Here is a 12,327-nt window from a genome sequence, read left to right as displayed (position 1 = left end):
AGGGAACCCTCTTACACTGTTGGTGGGAATGCAAACTAGTACAGCCACTATGGAAAACAGTGTGGAGATTTCTTAAAAAACTGGAAATAGAACTGCCATATGACCCAGCAATACCACTTCTGGGCATACACACTGAGGAATCTAGATCTGAAAGAGACACGTGCACCCCAATGTTCATCGCAGCACTGTTTATAATAGCCAGGACATGGAAACAACCTAGATGCCCATCAGCAGATGAATGGATAAGGAAGCTATGGTACATATACACCATGGAATATTACTCAGCCGTTAAAAAGAATTCATTTGAATCAGTTCTAATGAGATGGATGAAACTGGAGCCCATTATACAGAGTGAGGTGAGCCAGAAAGATAAAGAACATTACAGTATACTAACACATATATACGGAATTTAGAAAGATGGTAACAATGGCCCTATATGCAGGGCAGAAGAAGAGACGCAGAAGTACAGAACAGACTTTTGAACTCTGTGGGAGAAGGGGAGGGTGGGAAGTTTCGAAAGAACAGCATGTATCAAGTGCTCGGGCCTGTTGGGCTGGGAAGATCCAGAGGAATCGGGTGGAGAGGGGGGTGGGATGGGAGACCGGGATGGGGAATTCGTGTAACTCTATGGCTGATTCACATCAATGTATAACAAAACCCACTGAAAAATAAAAAAATTAAAAAAAAAAAAAAAAGAAAAGAAAAGAAAAAAATCGGGTAACTTAAAACCTAAAAAAAAAAAAAAAAAAAAAATAAGTCGAACAGGCAAACGAAGCACCATTCCATGTCCCGGAAGGAGAAAAAAATAGTTAAAGGTTCCGAAACAAGATACCCAGGCTCCAATATCAAGTCTACATGATCCATCACATCTTTACGCAGCCCAGTCTATCCCACACTCCTCTCAATTTACCTCCACAGAAGCTCCCTCTTCTCTCATCTTAGCTACATCCTTCCTTCCCTTCTGGTAGTGGTAGGGTGGCTGTTTCAAAAGGAAGGGAACCAGGTCCTATGTAATTGCAGTCCTCTCCATCTGAACCCTTCTCCCGCACCTCCCCTGCTCTGGCTCAGGAAATGAAGACCCAGGCTGGAGGGGGCACCTCAAACCCTCTTCCTCTCCCTTCACTTCAGCAGTCCTCCCCAAGATGCAAACTCTCAGGAAGGTGTGAAATTAGCTCAGCTTGTCAATCAGGGAGTCCAGTTAGACTGTGGCTAAATTCTACCAAATGGAAATGAGCAAAAAACTTTTGAAAATTGAACTAAATGAGGGACTTTTCCCTCAGGGCAGGAAAGGTGCCTCTAATTGACTTCTCACTGGAGTGAAGGTTCACCCATAGCCCCAGGCCTTACTCCCCTGGAGAAGAAAATGAGAAGGCCGGCCCCAGGCCACCCAAGCTCAAAACACACTCAAGTACATGATACAGAGTCAACTTGCCAGCAGCCTGCTAATAAGGTACATCACACACCCAACTCTCAGAGCTTTTTCATTTCCAAGAGGTATTTTAACTATCATTTACTCTGACAGTTGCCACAATGGCCTTAGGGTGGCCATGTAGCAACCTCATCCAAAGAAAAAAAAAGTCTGACTCTTAACAGAGGAAAGAGAAGGGTGCCAAGAGCGACAAATCCCACAGATTCCAGGGCCACATGCCCTAGAGCAATACTGGTTTGGCTTCCATCCCCCATCATCTTATGCCACAGAGGAAGACACCTGAAGTATGTCAAGGAAAAGTATGGCAAAAAAATTTCATTTAGCCTCAAAATGGAGGCATTCTCCTCTCTGCATGGCATCACCAGGGAGATGTTGTTAAGGTTAGACAACAACAGTACCAAAACTAGGGGTGCAAATAAAAGGAGATGGAAGCCAAGAGCCTATCAAGCGCACAACCTTAAAAATTTAGCCAGCATCCATTTCACAAGCTCTGAGGGCTACTGCCACTGCCCATAAGGGGTGGGGGATAGAGCCAACGGAGTTTTCATTCCCTGCTCAGTTCTCTCCTGTAGCTGGCTCTGAAAAAAGTCTTAACCCCACCCCACTCCATCAACCTTTCTAAAGGTGAAATAAATCACTGAAGCATGTAATAGATTCCATGTGGTCTGTAAAAATGCCTTGTAACTCTTAAAAAACAAGCTGCTATTTAAACTCAAGGGTACAAATGAAAATGAAGTTCAGATAAAAAGGTGGAAAAAAAAGGGAGAAAGTTAATAATTCAGTCTGTAAGTAGAATAAATAGCTAACTCAGCCAAGAAGCATATGAAAAGATGCTGAACATCACTAATCAGTAAGAAAATAACAGTGATACAATGAATGAGATACTCCCTCATACCCATTCACATGGCCATTAGAAAATAAAAAATAGAAAATAACAAGTGTTGGTGAGAATGTGGAGAAGTTAGAACCTTGTGCACTGCTGGTGGGAATGTAAAATGGCACAGCTGCTATGGAAAATAGTCTGGTGGTTCCTCAAAACATTAAAAATAGAATTACCATATGATCTAGAAACTCTGTTTCTGGATATATATCCAAAAGAATTGAAATCAGGGTCTCAAAGAGTTATATGTACACTCATGCTCACAGCAGTACCATTCACAACTGATGAAAGATGAAGGCAACCCAAGTGTCTCCTGAGAGATGAACGGGTAACAATATGCAGTCTGTATACATAATGGAATATTATTCAGTCTCAAAAAGGAAGGGCATTCTGACCCCTGCTAAAACATGGATGAACCTTGAGTACACTATGCTAATTGCAATCAGTGGATCGCAAAAGACAAACACTGTATATTTCACTTACAGGAGTACTTGGAGTAATCAGAAGAAGGTGGGAGGCTGTGGAGTCATGGTTTGATAGGAACAGTTTCAGGTTGGCAAGATGAAGTGTTCTGGAGATGCATGGATGGTGGCGATGGTTACACAACAACATGAACGTACTTAATGCCACCGAACTGTACGCTTTATGATTAAGCTGGTAAATTTTGTTATGTGTATTTTACTACCTTTTTTTTAATTGGTAAAAAAAAATTAGGGAACTCAGACTATTTTTTCCTCAAGGGAAAAAAAAATATCATGCTACTTGGGGACAAAGGAAAGCAATGAAGAAGGAAATCATAAACCGTTCATGTAAAAACAATATACATTTTTCAGCTTTCCAAATTCCAGGCTCAGCTATGGAACAGACCAAACCACACACATTGACTCCACCCCTCCCAAAAGACACAAGAAGCCGCTCACCTCACTGAGGTAAATAAAAAAAGAGCAGGTGGACCCATCCACTCCGTATTCTGCGTAGCAGGGATCCGAGCGCCACATATTTTTCATCCACTGAAAAAACCAGAGGAGGAAGAGCAATGATGAGCAGCCAGTCACTGTTGCGGGCACGTCTGCAAAGAGGCTGTGAGATTCAGCCAGCAGTAAAGCCCAGGAGCACCAATGGGGAGGAGTGTTTTCTCAAGAGCAAGTGCCTCACAGACCCTGGCATGAGCGTGCCCTCCCAGAGACCTACAGTTGCACCAGCCCCAGCACGGAGCCTGGAAAACAGCACAGGAATCAAGGCAGGAGCACCGTATGTACTTGAGTCCCATGTGGAAGTCATTTTTGTTTTTGTTTTTGTTTTTTTCATTTATTTTTATTAGTTGGAGGCTAATTACTTTACAATATTGTAGTGTGGAAGCCATTTAAAATGCTCTGGGGTTTGTCTCACCATCCTGGGAACAGAAGAAACTTTTCTCTGAAAACTACTGAGCAGAGGAGTGGTCTCCCCAAGGTTTGGCCACATAAATGCGATGAAAAAACAAACAAATGTTAAGAGTGGCCGACAGCTGTCTGGGTACTCAACTGCGCATGCAAATGTGCCATTTAAATAACAATCTGGAGACCTCTTGGTTGAGGCCTGGGGACTTGGGAGAGGGGAGGTGGACATTAAATCAGGGAAGCCCCTTGTCTTTGGCTCTTGAAGGATCACCCACTGGAGGACGGGAAAGAGAGGGAGCGCAGTTTCAAAGACACAGCAGGTGCCTGCAACGGCCCAGCTCTTTCAGTCTGACCAGTGAGTCACTGTTGACTAAGCCCATGGAGCTGGCATAAGCAGGGAACGGTTGTCATGGCCACAGCCCCAAACTGGCAGGGCTGATGCATCCCTTAAACGACTTCCTTAAAGAGGGCTCGATCACCCATCTGCATCACTGGGGAGGAGAAGAGACGGGAGGGGATGCCACAGGCTGTCAGTGCAGGTGGAGGAGGAGGGGGTGAATGGACATTGCTCTTGACTTACCTTGATTTTCCCCTCGCAATGGGGGTAGCCATCCATAGGAGGCAATACGCATTTTTCTTGAGCTCCATTAATGATATCTGAAAAAGAGGGAAAAGAACAGAGGATACCATCAAGTTTATGGCAAGTGCAGGACAGAAAGACAAACAGAAAAGAGAAGTCTATCCTGGGAGCCACACTCTGACCCCTCCAGCTGGTCTTACTGGTCTACAGAGAGGAATTGACCCAACCACAGCCAATCTCCAGGGTGGTCAGAGGCCTGTGATGGGTGAGGACAAGTTTGAAAGGAAGAGTCAGGTCAACCATATTACTTAGAAACTTGCAACTGGAAAACTGAGAAAACAAACAAGTGGGCAGGGGGCGGCGGGGGTGGGGGGGGGGGCAGGAAATGAAGCCAGGAGATTAGGAGGGTCTCTGGGTCAAGCCAGACTGGGCCATGAGGACAAACTGAGGCCACGAGCAGATTCATGAGCACGTGTGCTTGTCATTTATGAAATTGAAAACAGTGGTACAAATGAACTTATTTACAAAACAGAAATAGACTCACAGACATAGAAATCAAACTTACGGTTACCAAAGGGGAAAGTGGGGGGTGTAGTGGAGGGATAACTTAGGAGTTTGGGATTAACAGGTACCTACTACTATATATAAAATAAATAACAAAGTCTTACTGTTACAGCACAGGGAAATATACTCAATATTTTATAATAACCTGTAAGGGGAAGGAATATGAAAAAAATATATATATAAAACAGAAACCATTTTCCTGTATATCTGAAACTAACACAACACTGTAAATCAACTATATTTCAATAAAACAAAACACACAAGTGCCTGAGCTGAGGCAGTCCAGGAGAGAGAGTGGCGAAGGTGTGCAGAGGAGCAGAGAGCCACAAGATGCTTGTGCAAGGTACAACTTTGTATACACCCGGTTCTTATATTTCCACCAAGATCTCCTTATTCTTCCAATCTTTCCTCCCAATAAACTCCCTTTCTATCAGCAAGCTCAAGTGAACTCCTATTTCTTGTAACTACAGAATCAAAACTAAAAAGAATGCCCTCCAGAGGCTTATAGTTAAGTGATGAACAACAAACTGGTCAAAAACTGAACAGTTGCTTAAAAGGCTTTATATTAGGGAGGGGCCAGGGAAGGATGCCCAGACCAGTCTCTAAGCATCAGAGAAGACTTCCTGGATCCAGAGGCATCTCAGCTGAGATATGAAGGTGCAGAAGTGACCCAGCTAGAGGGAAACAGTAAAGATGGTGTTCAGCGAAATGTCCACATGTAGGACCTGATCTGATGAGAGTGAATGAGAGTGAGGCACTGAAATGCGAAGAGCTGACTCACTGGGAAAGACCCTGATGCTGGGAAAGACTGAAGGCAAAAGGAGAAGGGGACGACAGAGGATGAGATGGTTAGATAGCATCACCTACTCCATGGACATGAAATCCGAGCAACTCCAGGAGATAGTGAAGACAGGGGGGCCCTGTGTGCTGCAGTTCATGGGGTCACAGAGTTGGACACGACTTAGCAACTGAATAACAACAACTCAGAGTCAGACAGGGCCCAAACCAGAAAGGCCACAGAGACTCCAGCCTCTGTGCCAAGGGCATGGCTGGTGGAGCGCTGAAAACTTTTAAGGAGAAGATAGTTATGATCAGGTTTTCGTTTAGAAATGATCATTTCGGTTGGAAACTAGGACAATCCTAAACCTACATGCTTCTCTTCTGGGACCAACTATATTTTCCAGACATGCTTGCAAAACTGTCCCCGTTCTCACCACTGACCATTTTCAATACAAAGTACTAATCGGAAATTAGATCCCAAACTACAAGGTCATTTGACAGTGGTTTTTAAACAATGTCAATGGCTGCTAGGGCTAAAACAGAAGTTAGTGCAAAGAGGAATTTTAGTTGTACCTGTCCCTTGAAATTCAGTTCATCTGAGAGTCTAAAACAGAAATCCCAGACCTCTTGATTGAGCCTTTTCAATGAGCATTCTACCTGCTAAGGATAACTAGAGCGTAAAATCAGTACCTTCCTTATCATAGGTTGGAGGCTGTCAGTTGATAACATGAAAAACACTTAGCTTATTGGAGTCTTTGTCTTCCCATCTGTAAAATCAGAATCACTGCAGTTCTATTTCATCCAGGTCTTATTAAATAAGTTAACATTTGTAAAAAGCCTGGTTGGCACTCCTATCGGCTGGTATCAGAGACCACAGCAGGTGCTTAAGAGTCGGCATTTGCTGTATAATTCCACACAACTTTCAATTGCTATATCCAGGAAAGCAACGTTTCAAATGCACAGCTGCTTCTGGAAATGAATTCTCTTCATTTTTAAAATAACTGCAGGCTTGAATGGTGGATCTCCCTAAAGTTCCCCTTCTGTCTCACTCGCACACCGACAGCCAGCTCCAGTATCCTCAGACAGATGGGCTGCCTTACCAAAGAAGAAAGATGCTTTCCAATGACTACTGCTCCAATGACTAATTCCAATTTTGCTCACACTCAACAAGCAAACAAGAGGCAGCACAGGTTCTGAGAAACTAAGCAGAGTCTAGAATTGCTGAAGTTCGGGGTAACTGAACATTTAAAGGGCTCCTTAGGGGTTAGTAGGCTTCCCAGGTGGTGCTGGTGGTGAAGAACCCCCCTGCCAATGCACGAGACATAAGAAACTTGGCTTCAGTCCCTGGGTCGGGAAGATCCCCTGGAGGAGGGCATGGCAACCCACTCCAGTATTTTTGCCTGGAGAATCCCATGGACAGAGGAGCCTGGTGGGCTGCAGTCCATAGAGTTGCAAAGAGTCGGACATGACTACAGCGACTTATCATGCATGCATGCATGCATTAGGGGTCAGTAGCTCTCCTGTGTTACACACAATAGGTATTATTCCAGTTCTGGATGTTTGGAGCCAGAAGTTATTGCAACTAAATGAGTTGGAGGTATGCTAGTGTGGGGCAAAGAGAAACCACCAGATGATAAAATTAACCAGCAGGTCCATGAAAGGTGCAGGCAAAGCCTGGTTGCTGGCAATGTGGGTCCACTTCATCTAAGAGTTTCAGGGAATAAAACTATGTTATGCCAACTTTTTCTGCAAAGGGCTAGATAATAAATATCTAAGGCTGGGTAAGGCACATGGTTGCTGGGATGGAGCAGTCACAGCAGGGGAAATGGAATGATGTGTGTGTCTGTGTTTCAATAAAACTTTATTTGCAAAAACAGGTGCAGACCCTGGTGTTTGCTATGCTAAGAGAGCCCCCAAAAGAGGATCCTTGCTTCTTCAAAGACCTGTGAACTGACGTCTTAAAGGACATCTGCAGGTACTCTCCTGCCAGATGTGCCCTTCCTCCACCCACTGAAAGCTCTTCCTCCTTTAAAACAGAGTTGGAGCATCCATCCCCGCCTGAAGAAAGCCGAGATCCTTCCTCCCTATCTCTATGTTCAATCAAGACTGAGTCAGGACTGAGTGCTGCCCCTTCAGCTCCTGGCCCTCCCATGGCAGTGAACAATCCTGTTCTCTTTTCTGCATCTGTCCACCCCCTTTGCTAGGACATGAGAACACTGTGGGAAGGTTATGTCTTTCTGCTCCACCACCAGGCACTCAGCGAGTGCTGCTGAACTGGATGAACACTCACGTGTTCTGCCTGACCCGCCCCCGCTCCCCACCCGACACTTTGGATCAAGTAGAAGGAGACTGAGCTGAGACCGCAGTGTTTTTCACTCCTCTACTAAGCGGCAGTATGTCAGCTAATCCAACAGGGCTCCTCTGCATTTCCATGATCTTAGGAGGGCTTTTTTCACTATTTGTTACACAGCGATGGGTCTGAATAGATGGCAGCTTCTAAAAGTGCAGTTCAGTGGCTGAAGGCTCTGAGGTAGGTGGGATCTGTGAAAGGGACACACAAGAACTGCCAACCTTTCTTCTGAGCATGGGGTTGAAATGCTCCCAGAATCTGACCACCCGTAAGTAACCTGAACAAGACCCTCCACTACCCCCCAGGCCCTGAGGAGTCTCAGTACACCTCACAGGGCAGCTCCCCATCTTGCTTCCATCACGAGGACAAAATTCCAACGAATCATGTTTCTAGATTTTTCTAATAGAAACAGAAGACTTTTCTACCTCTGGAAGAGCCTCCAATCTCAGTTCAGTTCAGTCACTCAGTCATGTTTGACTCTTTGTGACCCCATGGAGTGCAGCACACCAGGCTTCCATGTCCATCAACAACTCCCGGAGCTTGCTCAAATTCATGTCCATCGAGTTGGTGATGCCGTTCAACCATCTCATCCTCTGTCACCCCCTTCTCTTCCTGCCCTCAATCTTTCCCAGCATCAGGGTCTTTTCAAATGAGTCAGCTCTTCGCATCAGGTGGTCAAAGTATTGGAGTTTCAGCTTCAGCATCAGTCCTTCCAATGAATATTCAGGACTGATTTCCTTTAGGATGGACTGGTTGGATCTCCTTGCAGCCCAAGGGACTCACAAGAGTCTTCTCCAACACCACAGTTCAAAAGCATCAATTCTTCGGTGCTCAGCTTTCTTTATGGTGCAACTCTTAAATCAAATCCATACATGACTACTAGAAAAACCATAGCTTTGGCTAGATGGACCTTTGCTGGCAAAGTAATGTCTCTGCTTTTTAACATGACTACTTTTCAGGGGGCACTTAGCTTACTGCTCATGAGGCCCCTCCAAAAAAGGAGACAGGATTCTGCCAAGATATGTTACTAGAAGGTTCTTCCTGCTGTTTCCCCCACCCTCCCCCACATGTCAAATTATTTTTTTAATGGTGAAAGGGCAAGGTGCTAATATAAGATAAAATGCAAATGTAAAATAAGACGCTAATGCAAGCAAAGAAACTCAGCTTTTACTATTATTCAGGATTCAGTTTCATTTCTCACCCTAATACCAGCTCAAGTAGGGCCCCGCACTGGAAACATCACCTCTGAACTGATTCTATAGTGCTGTCAACCCAGTATTAGAAAAAAGGAAGGACATCTAGGTGTAAAAACTGTTTTTTTATCAGTGTGGTAAGAAGTCAAATATTAGGTTGAATCTAAGAGAACAGTTTTCTTATTATCAAAAATGCTTACAACTCAGGAAGAGCACCTGTACCGCAGGAGAAGTGACAGAAGATGCCATAAACACATCCAGAGCGAGGTGTTCCTGCCAAGCGTGGAGCCAGATTCTCCCTGACAGCCCTAACAGGTGTATACAGATTGACAGAGACACAACAGGATTTCAACTATACATTTGGAAGTGACAGAGACCAAGAGATATGGAACCAGGCAGGGAGATGTTTTTAACTCATGCTTTCTTCTGCCCAAGGAAGGAAGGAAAGTGGGAGAGAACGGGGTGGAAGTAAATGGTAAAGACGATCTCAGAGGGTTGGTGACAACAGCAAAAGGGTGATTCAGGAAATGAAGGTGGATGATTGTGACCTCTCAAGATATAGGACCAGCCTTTGGAAAGTGCTGGCACACAAATTATCACACTTTACCCTCATCACATCCTCCTGACAAGGAAGACAATGACCTCATCTCATGGTTTGGAAAGAAGCTTCAAAATCCTCAGTATCTATCTCCAAACTCAGCCCACAGTTGCTTGGAATTTCTCCCCAAAGCCTGTGGCTTGCCACGTGCTGAGATATCAAAGCCACATCCTTGAAAGATATGGTCTGTATCCTCGAGGAGCTCCCCAGGGCTTGGGGAGGGACCACATACAGCAGAGCGAGGCACACATCAGCGGAACCCCATCCCCAGATAAACCTCCTGAAAGGCTGGAGAGCCACCCTTTGGCTAGCCCCCACCTACTGCGTGGCACCCCGGCAGCTCCGCAGAGTTGTTTTTAAACAAATGAATGAACTACTGTCACAAAAGGATGAAAAGCCTCGGTTCCAGAGAAGTGCAGGGAGGAGGAGAATAAGCCGCAGAAGAAAGGGGGTGAGCAGTCCTCACTGGGAATCCTTAAACCAGAAACTCTTGAGTTCCGGACCACACACTAAATAAGCCAGAGGAATCTGGGTTCCACACGAGGAAAAACGACAGAAGCAGCAGCAGTGAAAAAAAGACTCATTTCCCATGCAGAGAGGGAGGAAGTGGATTCATTCCCCGTGTGAATTACTGATATTCATACCTTCTCAGCATTTAAAAAGAGAGGCTTATGGTTTTGTGAGATATGATCTTCATGAGTTCTATGTTAACTGTCCTGATATGTTTATAAATGAAGCGCAAACATTGGGCAGCACACAAGGAAACCTTTATCTTTTAACTGCCCAGCTCAACGCACATACGGAGATGCTGTTGTGTTTTTAAAGTAAACGATCAACCATGCAGCATCATAAAACACTCACCTACTACAAACTCACATTAAGTTAATGATAACCATTGCTCATTTTGAAGGACAAAAGTAATCCAGAAAAGAAAGAAGCTCAAAACGAGAGGCTGGCAGCCAGGTGTCACTCTTAATCTGATTCTATCAATGCTTGTGGGTGGCACCACCTGTAAGAAAGTCAGCTACGTGCTTCTGGTTGACGATGATAAAGTGAGGACATGGAGGGGAAGGGAGTGGATGTGTGTGGGGGGGAGGAGGCGGGCTGAGGAGGAGGTGGGAGAAAGAAAGAGAGGTGTGGCTGTAAGTGAGCCCCACACAGAAGACAGTCACTTCAGAATGAAAGCTGACCCTCCCAAGAGAGCCTCCTTTGTGAAGGCTCACTTTTCTGAATATTTATTATAGCAAAGACAACATGTGTTTTGAAGTGGCATTTCTTTTTAAGAACTTGTAAGACACGGTGCCATTAATTTTTTAATCTAGAACTCAACGGGCATCAATAGGTTAAGGGTTTCTGATTTCCTCACCATCACTATTTTAACAGAAAATGGGGAGAAAGAAAGAAAAAGTGTTTTAAAAGCCTCTCAGAAACCTCAAAAAACACAACCATCTGTCCACCCCCGGAAGTTTTGGAAACCTAGTTCAACCTCCTCATCCAGTTCTGTTGCCAACAGCTCAGATAACCATCTTCTTGAGTGAGGGCTCAATCCGCCCAAAGGTACCCCACGCATATCTCCTCTTAAAAGATAAAGGGTCTCCAGCGATCTGCTTTGTGTGTAAGACAAGGAAGTGCTTCTCTGGGAACACCTGATAGGAACACACGGCCCCAGTTATCAGATGGCCCCTGCAGGGCCCCCACGTGAGCACTGCGCTGGCTGGGAGCCGACTCCAGCTTTGCGCTCAGCCTGGAGACCAGGCTCTTGCCAGCACCTCTATCAGCTGGCCTTGTGTCAGGAGTTAATAGCAATAAATCGGACAGAAATCAGCCATGGTGAAATGTAATCTCCCATTAAAGGTGACCTCACCAGTCATTCTCAGCTTGACAAATATTCATTCAGGGCCACTTTATATCTGCATTATGAAAAAGTGATTTAATTTCTATAACTGAATCATGTACACATATTCCAGACCCAGGGCCCACAGGAACAGGAAACTCTCTGCCCCCTGAAGGAGCTGGGGCAGTCCTGATGGGTAATGGGGCATGACACACTCAGACTCCCAGGGATGGACAATGAGCATCTTGAGAAGGGTTGTCTGCATTTTGTTGGTTTTGTTTGGCTTTTCAGCCTAAGAAGCTAGAAATGTAATCACTGTACCAAAGAATTTCAGAGTTGCAAAGGACTTTCTGAAGCCATATTAGTAAGCAGTTAACTTTTTCTGATTCATAAGAATGTACTGAGTGATGAAGTGCCATCCTTATTCAGTGATTTAACAAAATTCACTAATTACCTCCCATGCATAATGCATTCTGCAACCCTGGCCTCTGTCTTCTAAGTCAAGATTGTTTCCACTTCTGGCTCTTGGTATTAAAAGGTACACCACCACCACTATATTCATGGTCTACTCTAGAAATCTGAAGAGTCAACACTGAAGAATAAAATGACCAATTTTCACTTGTCTCTGAATAAGTACTCCAAGGGCCTCATGGACTTGCTAAAAACCTGGAGCTACAGTATTGCACGTGAAGAAATGCTATAGGCATAATGGAAGTCAATAGGAAAATCACATTTGATGA

General features: G+C 44.7%; 1 protein-coding gene across 6 annotated transcripts in view; it reads right to left on the bottom strand.

Moving 5' to 3' along the window:
- MGAT5 (alpha-1,6-mannosylglycoprotein 6-beta-N-acetylglucosaminyltransferase) overlaps positions 1-12,327 on the bottom strand; it is a 394,309-nt gene that overhangs the window by 167,456 nt on the left and 214,526 nt on the right. For all 6 annotated transcript variants that reach the window (XM_065927827.1, XM_065927826.1, XM_065927828.1 and 3 more), the window contains 2 exons: positions 4,269-4,345; positions 3,230-3,319 (listed from right to left, as the gene is read on the bottom strand). In XM_065927827.1, coding sequence (XP_065783899.1) covers positions 3,230-3,319; positions 4,269-4,345 — 167 coding nt within the window. The remainder of the gene's footprint in view (positions 1-3,229; positions 3,320-4,268; positions 4,346-12,327) is intronic.

Source organism: Muntiacus reevesi, chromosome 3, assembly GCF_963930625.1.
Source record: "Muntiacus reevesi chromosome 3, mMunRee1.1, whole genome shotgun sequence".
NCBI lineage: Eukaryota > Metazoa > Chordata > Mammalia > Artiodactyla > Cervidae > Muntiacus > Muntiacus reevesi.
This window is presented reverse-complemented; position numbering and strand designations above follow the sequence as displayed.